The sequence below is a fragment of the Vigna radiata genome, chromosome 7 (genome assembly GCF_000741045.1).
Source record: "Vigna radiata var. radiata cultivar VC1973A chromosome 7, Vradiata_ver6, whole genome shotgun sequence".
Classification (NCBI taxonomy): Eukaryota; Viridiplantae; Streptophyta; class Magnoliopsida; order Fabales; family Fabaceae; genus Vigna; species Vigna radiata.
Genome location: NC_028357.1, coordinates 25,654,656 through 25,672,226, shown reverse-complemented (window position 1 = coordinate 25,672,226; position 17,571 = coordinate 25,654,656). Strand labels below are relative to the sequence as shown.

At 33.8% G+C, this 17,571-nt stretch overlaps 1 protein-coding gene across 1 annotated transcript; it reads left to right on the top strand.

The window, feature by feature from the left end:
- The first annotated feature begins 4,401 nt into the window (after positions 1-4,401).
- LOC106768474 (UDP-N-acetylglucosamine diphosphorylase 1) lies at positions 4,402-14,328 on the top strand. The gene is made up of 15 exons (XM_014653648.2): positions 4,402-4,777; positions 4,939-4,993; positions 5,106-5,257; positions 6,920-6,959; positions 9,090-9,182; positions 9,257-9,369; positions 9,457-9,531; positions 10,594-10,633; positions 10,771-10,853; positions 10,957-11,034; positions 12,276-12,419; positions 12,918-12,985; positions 13,350-13,464; positions 13,572-13,728; positions 13,904-14,328. The coding sequence occupies exons 1-15, from the start codon at positions 4,616-4,618 to the stop codon at positions 13,999-14,001; spliced, it is 1,473 nt and encodes a 490-aa protein (XP_014509134.1). The 5' UTR covers positions 4,402-4,615; the 3' UTR covers positions 14,002-14,328.
- Positions 14,329-17,571: the final 3,243 nt, after the last annotated feature.

The window sequence follows — 17,571 nt, the reverse complement described above, 5'->3', positions numbered from 1 at the left end:
AGGAATGAATTGTTGTGCTCACAGATGGGGACCATGACCCCTTAAATAACCTCTGGCGGTTAATATTCTTTAGTTTCAATAATTACAATTTGGCCCCTTCAACAAATTATAATTATTGCTGGTCTCTACACAATACCTTTCATGACAAATATACCCTTAGTCATATTTATCTTAATTAGATCACTTTATAAAATTGGCTAATAAAATATAATGGCCCTAACACATTTAATATTTACTTATATATATATATATATATATATGTGACCCAAATTGCTAACAGTGGTTACAAGTAAATTTAATGGCTCCACGTCTTTTATTTACTTTTTAAGTAGCTTTTAATTTTGACCATTTTATACAGTCGAAATTTAGTCACCCATTCTTACATGAAAGTAATTTTCTCACTAAGATATATTGCTGAAAATCAATAGACTAGTGATAACTTTTCCCTTTGATAAATTCCCTTCCCCATTCTGTTTTGTCCATTCTTCCCTTACTCTTTCTATTTGTTTCTGTTTATTGCTACCCCTCTCTGCTTCTTTCATGTATCTCACCCAAATCATCTACTTTAACGACTTTCAATTATGAAGAAAATTAGAATAGTAACTATGAACATGATTATCTATAAGTTAATTGTACTTCAATAAAGGAATACTATAAAGAGAAGAAAAGGCATAAATAGTTAGGGGCATATACATTTCCTAGCACGGGACGAAACTATGCAACCACAACTAGTTCCCAACTTCTCTGCCAGAACTTTGTTGTGCTACCCATCATGTTTAACTGTTTAATCAAAATAGGATGCACTAGTTTGAGCTTCTTGACTTTATGATATCAATTACACTATAAACATCAATCAGAAGTGAAGATGTCAGATGAAGCAATAATAGGTTTCTTACCTATTCGAGCATCAACAGGACAATTTGTCGATGGAAGGTCTAGGCGGACACATGCTAGTTTATACTAACCCTGTTATATTCTTTATTAGGTTTTAAATCTTATTTGGCCTATCTATTTAACGATAATCATGTATTCATTTAACAGGAAGAGTTTCAAGCAAGATTTTCTCAATTAAGATCTGAGAGTGGATCTGTTGGTGCTTCAACTACTGCTCCCCTAAACCCTGCAGATGAGGTAAGATTGAGGAACCAATGCTGGTTGCAGGCTACTGGTGGAAGGTACAAGGGACAGGTATATGGCATTGGAAATGTCAGTGCTAGAGATGACTGTGTCGATAGTTACATACAACAAACACAGGCATCTTCTTCTTAGCAACCAATTGTGCATGACATTTCTAACCTTCAAATATAGTATCAACCCATTATGAGCAACTTCGGCAGATGAATTCTAAATTTGAAGGCTTTATTGGCACTACATTGAATTACCTTCCGCCTCCTTCAGCAGCAGCTGCACAAGAATTTCTTCAATTCCAAATTCTTTCACAAACTAATGTTCAACAACCACAACAACCACAACAAGCACAAGAGGATCAACCACATGAGGATCAGGAGGATCAACCACGACACGATCAACCACAACAGGATCATCCACAACATGATCGTTATCAAAGAAATTACTAGTTATGTTTTTAGAGTAGGGCATTTAGGACTCAAACTTATTTTCTGGAGAACTTATTTGAACTTTTATTTGTTCTAATTAACAATCATGTAAACTTTTCTATTATGTATTAATGTTAAATGCTTGTCTCTGAGTTTAAGACTTAACTTATATGTCAAATGTACGAATGGATATAATGGGCAGGTGTTCTGATTTGATGTCATTTGTGTGTTTGGAAGTGGGTAAGTTTGATATTCATGTTACTGGTAAAAAAATTGTATAGAAGATATATACGGAATATCCGTATATAATTTATATACGGAATATCCGTATATAAATTATATACTGAATATCCGTATATAAGTTATATATGGATAATTCTTATATAACAGTACCTACGACAGTATTAAATACAAATTTTTGCCCGTATGTAATCCGTATATAATTATATACGGATTTTGGGCCTTATATACGGATTTTGGCTGTCGATAATGACGTTTTTTCTTATAATGTATGGGGTTTTCAAAATGTGATAATCGATTATTCTGAGGGATAATCGATTATTTCCGCGACCTGGACAATATTAAATCAAATAGTGATAATCAATTATCGCGTGTAATAATCGATTATTTGCGTGAGCAACTCTTTTCTAAGTTGGCTCGTGATAATCGATTATCATCCTTGATAATCGATTATTTGCGCAATGACTCACTAAACACAAAAATTTCTAAGAGTTTTTACATCATTACAATTAATCCTATACATTTGTTTCTACAAAATATGTTTAAAAAAGATGCACTTAGAGTCTTTAATTCTTCAGCTTTTATCATCATCAAAACTTCACAGTAGCTTCAAGGTACCAATGCTCCTCATTGGTAACATCACTTACTACTTTACTCCTATGGAGAATCACTTATTAATCCTTCTTCCCATTACTAAACACATTTACACTCTTTTGTAGGTTATAAATAAAGGTTGGAGACCATGCCTAATCACTCTAGGAGGCTTAACAAGCTAATAAAAAGCAAAAGAAGCAAAGAAGAGAAGAAATGAAGTGGTTTTCTAATTAGCCAACATAGCTTTCGGATTAGGATAACAAAGGGATGTGGCTTTCGGAATGAACATCACACTCAGCCTCCTCCTGCACTATCCGCCTAGCCAATACAAACCAGCTTTACACATTTATCACGTTTTTAATATGTGCTTGGCTGAAACATGAGCTCCAAGCTTCTTAGCTTCTCCAACACACTTCCTTTGTACATTTTAGAAGCTTTGTAAATGCAGAATGGATACCTCTCTTCATCTATAAAAGAGAGACTCTTCTCTTTGTAAAATCTAACTTTGAAGATATAGTGAAATGTTGTTGAGTTTACTCCAGGTCTATTCTCAAAGTTCAAATCTTCTTGTGCTTATTCAACACCTTCTCCTCTAGTTTCCTTTCTTATTGGAAGACTTTCTGAGCTTGAGAAACCTAACATACTCACGAAACCTTCATTGATCCATTCATCGAACACTTAACGTGCATCTTTGTTTCCACCTTTCCTTCCATCCGCTCTGTCACTTCTAGTTCATGGAGCTGTTTGTGCATGGAGCTTGAAGCTGCTTCCATCATTATCACTTATGATAGTAATATCATTTTGAGTGGGATTTTTTCTAAAGACGTTCATAGTCTTTATGATAGCCTTTATATATTTTCATCAAAGTAGCATAATAATTGAGTGGTAAACCTATTGACTAAAACTGCTAACTCTAGTAGTAGTTAAATGCATTGTTGAAAGAATTTCATTTAAATTGAGCTTTATGTCATAAAGCCCACACAGCATCCAGGAATTGTAGACTATCTACATACTTTCATATCCAGTGAGGGGATTTCATCTTGCCTACATAAAACTATCTCCCTATCTCTTCCATTAAACGTAATTTTACGGGGACTGGGGGAACAGGTTTGAAAACGTAGTTTAACTAAATTTTCTGCGTATAGTAATACATGTATATACGATTTTAAGTATCTATGCACTACGTGTCCCTTTCGGCTTTCTGTGAATTGTCTGCATGTAAATTTCTAGATCTGCAAAAAAATGTTTTTTTTTTTTTAAATATAAGAATTTTGATTTAGCATACACGAGCATCTTACGTGTGCGTACGTAAAATGAAAATACGAGAATGTGCAATGATAGGAGAGTGAGGGTGGAGGGGGTAATCGGAATTTCACATCAGCGGGCCATGGCATGACAAGATATGTTGATGATATTGATAGAATCGAGAGCATATCCGTAGATATAAATTTGACATATGCTTTTGCCTATCTCCACACCAATATGCTTGGGTCGGTTGGGCGTGCTATTATGGTAATCTGTCAAAATTAAATTATTGCAATGTGCTTGCTTAAAGAAAAATTTATCAAGTTGAGATCATCCTAAACAATCTTATATAATGTGTCCTTGTGGATAGTGTGTGGTGTGGTATGGTGGGTACTTCAATTTAAATGCTTTTTTACTCGTGTTGGGTGACTGAATGAGATGATTATTTGGTAGTTATGATAATTTATTATAAAACACCCCAAAAAAGAATATGCAAGATTGGTTTTCATCAATATGATAACAACAAACATGTGTCAAAGTTAATGAAAATGGTAAGACTCAGAAAGTTGCATTGCATGCATATTAATTATATGGAAATGTAAAATAAAATCAAGTTATCATGTATCAATTATTGAGATGTGATAAAATAATTAAATGTTATTATATGTAATGGGAAATAATTTGTATATTATTTTATGGTTTGGTGAAATTACTAAAGGGAATTTGATAATGACGGCAGCAAGCAGCATAATCCAGATGTGAAAGAGAAAGGGGTATTTAGGTAATTATGAGAGTGACTGAAGGAGGGTGGTTACCGATTTGATTCTTGTCTTCCCCGTCACTGTTCCCCTGTCTTCATAACAAACCATCTATACATAACACCAACACTCAAACTCACTCACACTCGCTATCTTCAAAATTCGAGATCTGAATCCAAATCGAAGAGAGTGAGATAGATAGCGCGTGAGAGAGATTGCGAAATGAGGGAACCGTCGTCGGTGGGATTCGAAGGCAACGGCATCGTTTCTCCGCCGCCCCAAGCTTTACTCGAGAGACTCAAAGACTTCGGTCAGGAAGACGCTTTCGCCCTCTGGTATGAGCTCTCCCCCGAGGAACGCGACCTTCTCGTCAAGGACATTGAGGTGATTTATTTTCCTCCCGATTTAATTCGCTCTCTCAGACTCTGAATAGAATCGCGAGCTTCAGATTCGCTACTTGACTTCGTTCCGTTTCTTGTTTTCTTGTTTTCGGATCCTTTTATAATTTGTTTTGTTTTGTTTAACTAATGTGTTCCGTGTTGCAGAGTTTAGATCTTTCACGAATTGACCGGATTATTCGCTGCTCGCTGCGATCTCAAGGTTTGGATGTTAACTAGTGATTGTGTGTTTGTAATTAATCCAATCTATTTCTTCTCTTCATGTGCGTGATTGTTTGTTTGCCTCCTGTGGCTGAACTGTGATTGTTTGCCAGGACTGCCGTCGGCGGCCATTGAGCCTGTGCCGGAGAGCAATGTGTCCACCGTGGAGGATAGAAGCCAAGAGGATCGTGAGAGATGGTGGAAAACGGGGTTGAAAGCTATTTCAGATGGCAAGTTAGCTGTGTTGCTTTTATCCGGTGGCCAGGTATATCCGAATCTGTTTTGGACGAACATATGCACATGCTTTCTTTCTTTTTTTTTTGTTAACTTTTTTAGTGATTGGAAGATAATGAATGATAATAATGATGTGTTATTTCAGTATCGTTTGATTCAAGTGGGTGCCAGTTATGTATATGTTTACAATCTTTGGATAGGCACATTGGTGTGTTATAGTCATGTTTATAATGATTATGATACTATAGATAATCACTAAAAAAAATTATACTACCTCCTGTCCTATTTATTTTTCTAAGACTTTCTAGAAAATTGTTTGCATTTTTATATAAGCTTTTTTGTAATTGAATGGAGTATTGATTATTTTTTTAAAAATATCTTTAGTTAAATTTATTAAATAAATTATAAAGATTTCTCTATTATGATTTAGAATATAAAGATTTATGAATATCAATGTCTCTAACAGATATTTTAATCATATATTTTAATCATATATATATATATATATAACTGTAAAATAATGATAAAACTGATGAATTTATTGTTTTCGGTTTATCTAATTAATTTTCTTAAGAATGTGATTTAGTTTAAAAAATCTTAGGATTGGAGGAAGTAGTATGATCGGCAATCGGTATCATTTCTCTGTATTTCTATCATTATTTTGTTATTATGCCTACCCTTTTTGGGAACCTTCTCCGTTAGAGACAAAGTAGAACTCGGGGTCATTGCTTTTGATTGTTCCTAAAAAGCAGAATCATTGGCTGCAAAGGTGTGATTGTAAGAGCGGATGCTCTTTTATGTATTCTTTTTAACTTTAGTAATCTGCTTCGATGTGTTATGGTATGCTACAACTAATATAATCTCTTTTGTTTTTAACTTAAAATAATTGGTAATTGATTTCTTGGGGGCATAAAAAGCAGTCGCTTTAACCTGATTTATTGTAATCATTAAGTGCAATAAAGTTGCTTTATGTTATGGGGTTGTCCTTGTGTCTCTCTCTCACCTCAATAAAAATATATCTTGATAGATGTCTTTTGCCTTTTTTTTTTCGATATTTCTTTACTCGACAAATTAAGAAGTCTCCCTTTGGCAAAGGAAAATCATGAAACTAAGTGTAGTATCATGAATTAAGTGTTACATTTAGTTGAAAAAATAAAAAAAGTAACTAATTTTTTATATGGTTATGCATTTGTATTAGAGGTTAATGCTGATCCAATTCTTCATCTTAAATTTTGATATTATACATTTGTTTTTTTTCCTCAGTACTTCTTGCAGCATGTAGTCAGGAAATGTTAGCCTGATGAATTGTCTTATGCTTTCTTCTTGGTAATTTTTACACTGGACTTTTGCTGTGAATCACAAGCACCTACAGTAAATTTGGACAAAAAATTAATTATAAACATTTACTTGTAGCATGAAATATGTTACTACTTACAAATGATATATGATGCATAAAACAAATCTTTTACAAAAGGCAGCTGGAGGAAAGAATCTTTTGGCCTTGATTTATTTTGATGCTTACTGTCTTCAGTCTCAGAATATTAGTTATGTATCACTATTACATTCTTAGTAGAACTGGTGCACCTGGACCATTTTTTATCTACCATTCAGTCTTCATTCTTAACTGTTATGTTATGTTTGTAGTTGACTATCTGTTTGGCTGACTTAAAAATGTCCCAAAACTTAATTGCAGGGTACTCGACTAGGAAGTTCGGATCCAAAAGGATGTTTCAGTGAGTATTTTCACTTGATACTGAAAGCATATTATTTTAAGCTAAAGTTTCTTTGGTTGGCATAATGGAACAGTTTTTAGAGAAAGAGAGGCATAATACTTCTGAATTGCTTCTTTTATGCATCTAAATGGGATTCCACACAAACTGTAGATATCTTTTGGACAAAAGGTAGGGAATACAAGTAGAAAATATGATCAGAAATATAAGAAAGCTCTCAATTTTTATAGCTGAGTCCAAGCTACAGAGACTGAAATTTCCCCAATATATTCTCTCTCGCCCCTTATCTCTCTTCTCATCCCTCTATAAAATTTCCAACTCCCCCAGTCTACTTCTCATCCTTTCTCATAACAACTTCCCCTGTTCCCCTCCTTCTCATGTTCCTTTTATTTCTTATGTTACTGGAAAATTTATAAAATCCTATATAATGTTAAAATCATTATTGTTTTTTAAACAGCTAACAGGGTATGATACAGTATCACTACACATTGTATTCATCATTTCGTTCAGATACTCATTTGTTCTCTGTTTTCTCCTTTTTTTTTTTTACTGTGTATTTCTTTTTTCATTCAGTTCATTTTTCATTTATCGTGGATTTTAGTGATGTTTATAATTTACAAATTATGTATTGACGTACTCACTCTTCTATTTCATGGTAAGATTATTATAATTAGTAATTAGAACCAATAGAAGATGCTTATTTCAGGCAAACAAGTTTTAGGAAGATTACAACTTTCTTTGGTCTAAATGAAAACCAGGAAACTTCTATTTATATATAGATTCTTTACATAAAATTCTTCTGGTTAGAAAGAATGCAAAATATACTCGCCATAGAAGCAGAAAGGTGCTTGTTGAATGTTGAGCCTGGATGGCATACTAACAAGTTGATATTTGNGTGTAGAAGTAAAAGGTAGNTAATAATTTCTGGTTCTGTGATCACTTTGATTTTTACTGGGTGTAGATATGAATACTAAATGCATTTCCTCTCAGCTTGAATTCCCATTCCCTTTCCTCTCTAGTGTTTTTCATAGTTTTACTCCTAAATTTCATCTAAGTATCAGTCTGCTTTTCTGTGAAATTTTTATAAGCCTTTCTGTATTTATTTTTCACTTACTATTTTATTTATCTCAAAACGTTTTGGTAATTTTGACATTTGAAGGAACTTGGAGGGTAATCATGAAAATTTGTCTTATTATAATTGAAAGGTCTGCTTGTAATTGTGTGTTAGATTAGTATTCTTATTTATAATGAAGAGATACAACAATAAAGAATAAAACTAACATTTAATAATAAGAAATATTTGGTAAGATATTTTTATCAAATCATATCATATCTAATGTAATATTCAAATTATATTTCTAACATTCCTTCAAGTTAAAGTTGGAGCATATGTAGAAGACAAGCTTGTTACAAATGTTATTAACAGAAAATTCCATAAGAAAGTCATGTTACTGGAGTTGATACAGTAAATAATTACAATGATAAGCTGGCCATATGTACCATATGAGTCAATGTATGCTGGAGGGTATGGCAGCGGTCTAAAAAACAGAGGCTTGGAAAGTGCAGTGGTTGCCAAGAAGTGAAAAATGCCTTGAGATCAGAACGGATTCCGAAGAGAAAAATATGTTAGGCGAGCTCAGTGGCTACCGGGAGGTAAACATGCTCAAAGGACACAGCAGCTGTCAGGCAGCAAAAATGCTTGGAGAGCATGGCAGAACATAGAGGCTCGGAGAGCGGGACAGCTGACGAAGAAAAAAAAAAGATCTTGGGGACTACTAGAGAGTAAAAATTATTACATTAGATTAGATATTGTTTACTTGACAAAATCTAGGCCAATGCATCTAGAAAAAAAGTCAAGGCCTAACAGTGAATTAGTGGCAACACAGGCCACCAAGTATAATACCCATACCATATTGAAAGGATTGTAATTGTTTACTGTATTCACACATTAGTATTATTATTTATAATGAATAATAATAGAGAACAAAATTAATATTTAAATATGGAAAATATTTGGTATATTGGTAAGATATTTTACTGTCTGCCATATCATATCTCTATAGTTAATGTTATGTTTAAATCATATCTCTAACATAATTAAATCATATTTCTAACAATTGTGTTATATTTTAGATATTGGACTTCCATCTGGAAAATCACTCTTTCAACTTCAAGCCGAGAGGATTCTGTGTGTCCAAAGACTAGCGGCTCAAGCTACAAATGAGAGTAAGTTCCACTTGTCTTGCTTCAGTTTTTATGTGCATTCTTGTGTTACATTCTCATCAGTTTATGTGTTGCAGATTCTGCTTCTTCGGTACAAATACACTGGTACATAATGACTAGTCCTTTCACAGATGAGGCAACACGCAAATTCTTTGAAAGTCATAGATTTTTTGGTCTTGAGGCTGAACAGGTAAGATGTCTAAACCATTTTCTGGAACTATATCAGTACTTGTTTTACCATCGTTTACTTACTATAGAACTCACCTCTTTGGTATAGGTTACCTTTTTCCAACAAGGAACAATCCCTTGTGTTTCTAAGGATGGCAGATTTATTATGGAGACTCCATACAGGGTGTGTGCTCTCATTCTCTTACTGAGCTCTAAATACGTTTTCTTCTCAATTTTTGGTTTCTTAAATAGATGTTAACTTAAACATTGAAAAATGAGGGTACCAAGAGCTTACCATTCAACCTATTGTTGCTGATAAATAATTTATTTATTTGATAGTGTTATTATGCCACAAATTGGAGCAAAAGTGTGCGTCTCCTTAAGTATTTCAAAATTGGAATTTGGCTGCTGCTGCATATCAGTGTGTGCCTAGTTCACGTTGAAGTGTCCTGTAAAAGTACACGTAACAAATAGCTTCTGAAAATGAGAGAATACACCACGCATGATTCTTAACTAAAACGCTTGTGGTTGGTTGGTTAGGTAGGTGATAGTAATAATGAAATTCGTTACTGCTTTAGGTGTCACCCTGGTAGAGTCTTTATCTTCCAAGCAAGTCCACCAGCAGATGTTTTTAAATACTTTCCAAAGAATTATCTGGGAATTAATTAACAATAAACAATTGTGTCCAATTTTCTTCTGCTCCTCCTTCAAGTTTTTTTACAATTTAACATTGCTATTTATTGCCTTCTTTTCACAGTGCTCACGAAAAATAAGAACAATTTATGTGAAAAAGGTTGGAGGGAATGTGAGAATTGAGTTTTCATTTTGGGCTGGATTGTGTGCATATTTGGTTTTAAACAACCGGGACTACTTAAACTTGAGGTTTCTAGTTGGAAAGAAAGATTTACTAATCAATATGTTGAAATGATTATAGAGTATTCAGGGTTCCTTAATCCTTATGACATGACATTTTTATATTTGGGCATATGATTAAGACATTTAAGTAACAAAAGTAACTGGTGACTAAACTTTAAAAAAGACCTTGATTTTCTAACTTTCCCTTCAATTCCTTTTGGACATGTGAAATATAAATTTATCTAATTGGAGAAGAAGTCGAAGACATGATTCTTTAAGCCTAATTTTTTGTTTTGTTTTAGTTATCTAGCTAAGTTTTAACTATACCTCTGGTTTTATGTTCCTATTTTTGAATAGTATGTTGGTTAATATTTGAAACTTTTAAAGCCAGGTAGCAAAGGCTCCTGACGGAAATGGCGGGGTGTATTCAGGTACCTAGCGGGTTTATATACACGAGTTATTATTTCATATTCCAGTTTGTAATACTTACATAGACTGATTTGCTTTTTATAGCATGTTGGTTGGTCAAATATGAATACGTTGGAATACCTTTCTTTTTTCTGTTCAGCTCTGAAATCAACAAAATTATTGGAGGACATGGCCTCAAAAGGAATAAAGTACATTGATTGCTATGGAGTTGATAATGCACTGGTAATTTAATTTTTTTTACTATGTTGTTTCTTTTGTTAACCAGTGTTCCTGGTCAGTTATCATTTCTCATTTGAAGACGTTTTGATAAGGACTTGTGAAACAGGTTCGTGTTGCTGATCCAACATTTTTAGGCTACTTTATTGATAAAGGTGTTGCTGCTGCTGCAAAAGTTGTCCGCAAGGTAACAGATAAATGATGTAATTCCTGTTGAGATAATCTGTAGAATACTCTCTCAATTTGAGAGGTCAAGTTATTTACTGCTTATATTTCCCATCTGTGCAAAGAATGAAACCTAGCTGTGTGGATTTGCCTTTTCACTAAAATTATGAACATCGTATTCAATTCAGGGAGTTTATTCTTGAACAAATGGGGAAGATCTAATGCTTTGTTGTCCAGTTGTAGATTAGTTATGACTGTTTATGATTAGATGGATGATATGATAAAATATTAGGCTGTTGATAATCACTCTTCATATGTTTTTTCCAGGATGCTCCGTTGTTTAGTTCCTTTATTTGAATCTGTTGTCGTTGTTACATTTCCATTTCCTACATCGCAGTTAGATTGTATTATGATGATGATTGAGATGATACCCTATTATAAATAGAATGGCTATCTCAAATCCTTAATTCCAAACTTAGCTCTGCGAGGGTGTCATGCCAAAGCCTTTCAAGGATTGGGCTAATGTTGGACATCTGAACATGTATGCTTCATGCCTAGGATTGAACATATAGAGTATAAAGTTTGCATGATTGAATTAAACATATGCAAGTAACCTGTATTAATACTATTTAGACTTTGAATCAAGCTGAACTCAGTCCCTAAAGGTAGATAAGGGGAGAGGATTTCCCACACCTTAAAATGAATTTTTTGGCCATATTCATCCTCGCCATCATGTCACATCTCATAAACCTTGATTAAAAATTCAATTCTTCAGGTCCTTCAATGAATATGCAGAAAGAAGATATGACAGTAAGAATACACTTGAGTTTTCTTGGTTCTCCTTCTACCAAATACACTGATAATTATGTTCTTATTTCCCTGTATTATAATTTGAACCCACTTTATTATCCCTATACTATGATTATTAAAACAAGGTTAGTATCTATTAATTATTGATAATTTTCTGTCTTCTATCTGCATGGGTTATGTTGCTGTACTGCTCATGGGGAACAGAAGAAAAAGCTATTTGTTTAAGACATACTAGCGTAGGAAAACATCGGAAGCATGCATTCAATATATATACCTAGCTGAATTCTAATTTGTTTGGAGTTCTGTATCTTGTGATGTTGGCAATATTCCGAATCAGTTATTGATGAAAATTGCATGAGGCGGCTGAAAGTAGTTCTTTTCCACTTCAAAATCAGTGATTCAATTAAGTTTGTTCTTCTCATATTTATGGTATTAAATTTTCATTATATACAGGCATATCCACAAGAAAAGGTTGGTGTGTTTGTACGACGAGGCAAAGGTGGTCCTCTTACCGTAGTTGAATATAGTGAATTGGAGTCATCACTAGCTTCTGCAGTCAATCAAGCAACTGGCCGTCTTCGTTTTTGCTGGAGTAATGTTAGTTTATTTGTCCTCTTTCTAATTTCATGGTTTTTGCTTTCTGCATTCAATCTACCATAAGCTTTGAGGATCTGTGCCCTTGAATTTTGGTTATGATCATCTAGAATGGAAAGCCAGGGTTGAAGAGTTAACACCCTATGTTAGGAACCTAGAAAAACAGAAAAGAAAAAAAAAAAAAAAAGATGAGAAGACAGATATTCTCTGTTAGCAAATGGGAATACGCCGTTAGAGACCAATGGAAATTTCTAAAAGAGAATATTATCAAATGTAAAAAGTCCTGAATCTCTTCTGATGATGAGAATTACCCTCTAGTTTTGCCATCACAGTGGCTTTTGTTAATATGATTCATAACTCAATTTCTTTATTAACCACAGTGGTCTCGACTAATCTATTTCTCTAACCCCTTTAAGGGGATAAGCACGAGTTTTCATCAGGTCATGTATAGATCTTGAAAATATTCGTACTTTAGGTTTCTGATTAATCTTGTGATTTCAGGTCTGCTTACACATGTTCACTCTGGATTTTCTGAACCAAGTAGCAAATGGCCTTGAAAAAGACAGCATGTATGTTTGTTGCCCTCTTCATTCCAACTTCCCTGCCCCCATTATTTCTCCTCCCTCTCACTGTTTTGAATTTCAAATGCGAGAATTATTAATTGCAAGCCATGCAACCTGGTAGCCTTAAGGTCATATAACCACATATTTGAATTAAAAAAACCACTTTGCTACTTTAATCAGATGACATGGATTACTCAGGAAGATTAATCACACTATTCTTCTAATGCCTGATTTATCAGTAGTTGATAGTTAATGAATCTTGATGAAGTAAAAAAGCGGTGGAGTTACCTTTTGACTTCTCTGGGTCAAATAATTTGCCATCTTTTAGGAGTTTTATATATGTTGACCCGAACATTGATTTTATGCGCAGTTATCATCTCGCGGAGAAGAAAATACCTTCCATACATGGATATACAATGGGATTAAAACTTGAGCAGTTTATATTTGATGCATTTCCATATGCTCCTACGACTGCACTTTTTGAGGTGACTATAGTTCTAATTTTTACTTAAAATGGTTAATTCATTTCTTGACGTGATATATGTTTAGGATGCTACTCTTATTATTGCATATTTTATGCATCCCTGCTCAGGTATTACGGGAAGAAGAATTTGCACCGGTGAAAAATGCAAATGGATCCAATGTTGACACTCCAGACAGTGCAAAACTGCTTGTTCTTCGACTCCATACTCGATGGGTAGTCGCTGCAGGTGGCTTCTTAACACATTCTGTGCCCTTATATGCAACCGGTAAGTTATTACTCCACAGCCTAGGAGAGAATAAATATAATTGTGGCCGGACTATTGTCCTCACACAGAATCTTCGACAGAAAGAGATCGAGAGATAGTATTTTTCGTTACAAAGATTACTGTTTTACTTAACACATGTTTTTCCTTTCACGAAATGTCATTGTCCCTCATTCAGGTGTTGAAGTGTCACCACTCTGTTCGTATGCTGGTGAAAACCTGGAACCTATATGTCGAGGAAGAACATTTCATGCACCTTGTGAGATCACATTCTAGTTCCACGGTTCGTTCGTGCGGCTTTGCTGTTACCTACACTACCATGAGGGAGTTCTCAGTTCCATACGTGTTGCAACATTAATTTGGGCATGTCACTCATCATTCACTTGTATCAATGTATATTATCTTCTCCAATCTGTTTCTGATTGGCTTTTGTTTTGTTTTTGGTTTTATCTTTTTTGACACTGATCTGTTTTAGTATGGCTGAGGAATGTACATGTATCATAATTTTACCGAGCATTTATTTGCCCAAGCAGACTCAAATATATCGCCCCATTTCTCTTGCCTATTACCGAATTAATTAATGTCATATACCTTTTTAGTGCACTATTGTAATTTCACCCGTTACCACCTTGTGGAGGTGAAAGGAAATAACCAGGAAACGGTACATAAGAATGTAAATCCCTTCCCTTCTGCAAGCAAACTAACTATCCGTGTAAGATTAGAGTTAAGTGTTTTTAGTATTATGTTGGAAAATTATATTTTACATATTTAATTGTTGAGCACATTTATATAAATATTCGTGGTAAGTTTATTTTAATATATTAACAATACAATTTAAAAATATTAATATAATTAGATGTTAAATGATTTTAATTGTCTGTCTGTTTTGTTGTTAGTCATATTGACATGGTAAAATTATTTTCATTGTCACCTGGGTTGCTCAATAAGATGAGAAATATACAAAATTTCACATTTTCTTATACATTTTACCGGGTGCAAGTCCTGTGAGAATGTACAACAACCCATTGTCTTTGTTGATTCACAGATGTACTTTTATGCATAATATACCATTTTTTTCACTCAGGGATTTGAGGTTAGTTACATTAATCTTATTTTAAGAGAAGAGAATGTTCGACCTTCAAATATGAAATTAATTATCTATAAAAGAATGTAAGATCAATGTATTCATGAAATAAGATGTACATTTGAGGTCAAATTTCATGATCACATCAAATAAAATTTCTTAATTTATTATCTCAATCACGCGTAGTTATTTAAAAAATAAATTGACGATTTGTAAATAGATTGGTGTAAGTTCTTTTTTTTTTAATTAACGAATTTGAGTGTTTTTAAAACAAGAATACAAAAATACAAGTTACTTCTGGGTGAACGAGCTCTCAGAAACAAATTATCAGGTAACAACTTTGGACTTCATAGAATTTTATTATTATTCCAAAAATACGATATTTTTTAGTGAATTCTCTGTACGAATTATGTTTTAAGTGACGTATTCACGGGTTCTTTTACTATTTTATGTTTTCGGCTTTTTAAGTGAACTTTTATTTCATTGTTTACTTTTTTACATTAAATGACCTTTCTATTGTTAACTTTTACTTTTATGATAAAATAATAATAAAATTATTATTATTATTATAATTTACAAAATCTTATTCAAAATAATTATTTTATATTTTAAAAATAATTAAATTTTGAAAAATTGATAAAAAGATTAAATTAAAAAAAGATACAATAATAGTAATTGTTTTCATTTAAAAAGTGGATATTTAAAAGATAGAAATATAATGTATATACTAAAATAAGAACAATTATATATATATATATATATATATATATATATATATATATATATATAATTGTTTTAAATTGATCGCTTGAGTTTGGAAAAAATTAATAAGTGACAATCACATTTAACGAATCATTCAGTTAAGTTAAATAGGTTAGTAATAAAGTTTAACAAAATTATATCATTATTAAACTGAACTCTAATAAGAAATCTATGAAAAAAACTATAAATACACTTCAAAATTATGGTTGAAGGGACTTTTACGACGCATTAAATATAACATTAATTGATAAATTGGTTAAATACCAAACTAACTTAAGTTTCAGAGTATTTTTAGCAACTACACCGAATTAGTTAGAGTATCCAAACAAGGAAGGAAGTCAAGAGTGAGGAAGAAAACTTGAAGCAAACACTCGTTTTCATACACCCAAAACATTTTGGAGGAACGTTGAGAACTTGGACTAGGTAAGTCAGTGTAGCGTCGATAAGACTGATTGATGATGTCCCTTTTATCCTATGTGAAAGGCCTTCTCCTTGAGTGACTCTAGCACCGCTCCGGCCTATTAGATGTTTTTCAAATAGCTTCTTGAAATAATTAAGGTCAAGTTGGTGCACGCATGATATTTGTAACAAGAAAGAAAACTTAACAAGGTTAAAAATCGATCAAAAAATATACCGGACAAAGAAAGACAATTTACAATAAACATCATAGTCGACACGTTGAAAACTAGAACACTTTAAAAGCTCTCTAGTCAGAAGATTATGAGGTAGTTGCTCCAAAATCTCAAAAGCAGCAAATTCTTCAAAGGTCATCGTAGAGGACTTCCAGAGATTAGTTCGAGTGGGATTTTGAGTCCAATACAAGGGGAACATAGGTCAATCATCCCTATAAAAAAGTAGCTTGTGGCCTTGGTGGTGATGGCGAAATTAAAGGACCCATCGTTGAAGCCTTTGTAGGAGGCCTCAAAAAGCTAAAGTAGTTTTAAATCATTCTCACTTATTAATAACTCTCATCCTTTTCGATTGTTCGGGCAAGTGCGGTAGTGGGGAAGGAACAAGGAAATGGTAGGATTGATACCCAAAGCCTTACATAAGACACTAAGTGCCTGCATAGTCGCCCAGGCATTTAGATGGAGTTGCACGGAGCAACATTCAACTTTTTTAGGACTTTGACTTGGAATATATAGAATGGATGCGCACATGCAAGTTTATGAAGAGAGTGGACAAAGAAGAAGTCTAATTCAGAGTTCCCCTTGTTGTAACATACCGGATCATCCCCCTTATAGACACAAAGATACATAGAGTCGCCTACCACATTGTCCTTTAAAATGTAGGTTTAACTGACGATCTCCATTAAGTCATTGCCTCACCTAAAGTGGGTGGCATACTTACACACCTTGTGTGCCCACACGTACCTGGGGACTTCAGGCAAACTTTGTTTGTCCCTTTCAGTAATTGTATCCACTTGGATTTCTCCAAAGGTGTTGTCACTTCCCTCCCCACAGCCTCCTCCCTTGGACCTTACTTTCCAATTTAACCTTCTTCCCTGATCGAACCTTTATTAGCAAGTTGAATGGGTGTTGTGATACTACCGATCACTCGATGATGACCTTAGCGACGACAATGACACAAACATATCATTGATATATCATTGCCTTCCCAACCAAAAGAGCCTATCGAAGAGATATTGATAACAAACATTATTACCTTAAGCAAAATGAATCAAATGTCGAACGAAGTGCAAATGAGTGTCAGAACAAAAATGGTGAAAATGACGAGACCACTTGGCCCCTATCTATTGAAATTTTTGAGGACACATGGCACCCTCACAACCATTAGATCTGACACAATCCAATGGCGAAAGGTAAGCGACGCTTCACATTCGACATCAGACTTGACAACATATTTAATAAGGTGGCACGATCCTTCATCGCTAACAGTGATATCTCTACCCAACGGTCATATTTTATTGATGAAGGTTGAAAAACAATTATTTTCATATGTCAATTTGGACCAAATTACACCCTTTACTACTCGGAATG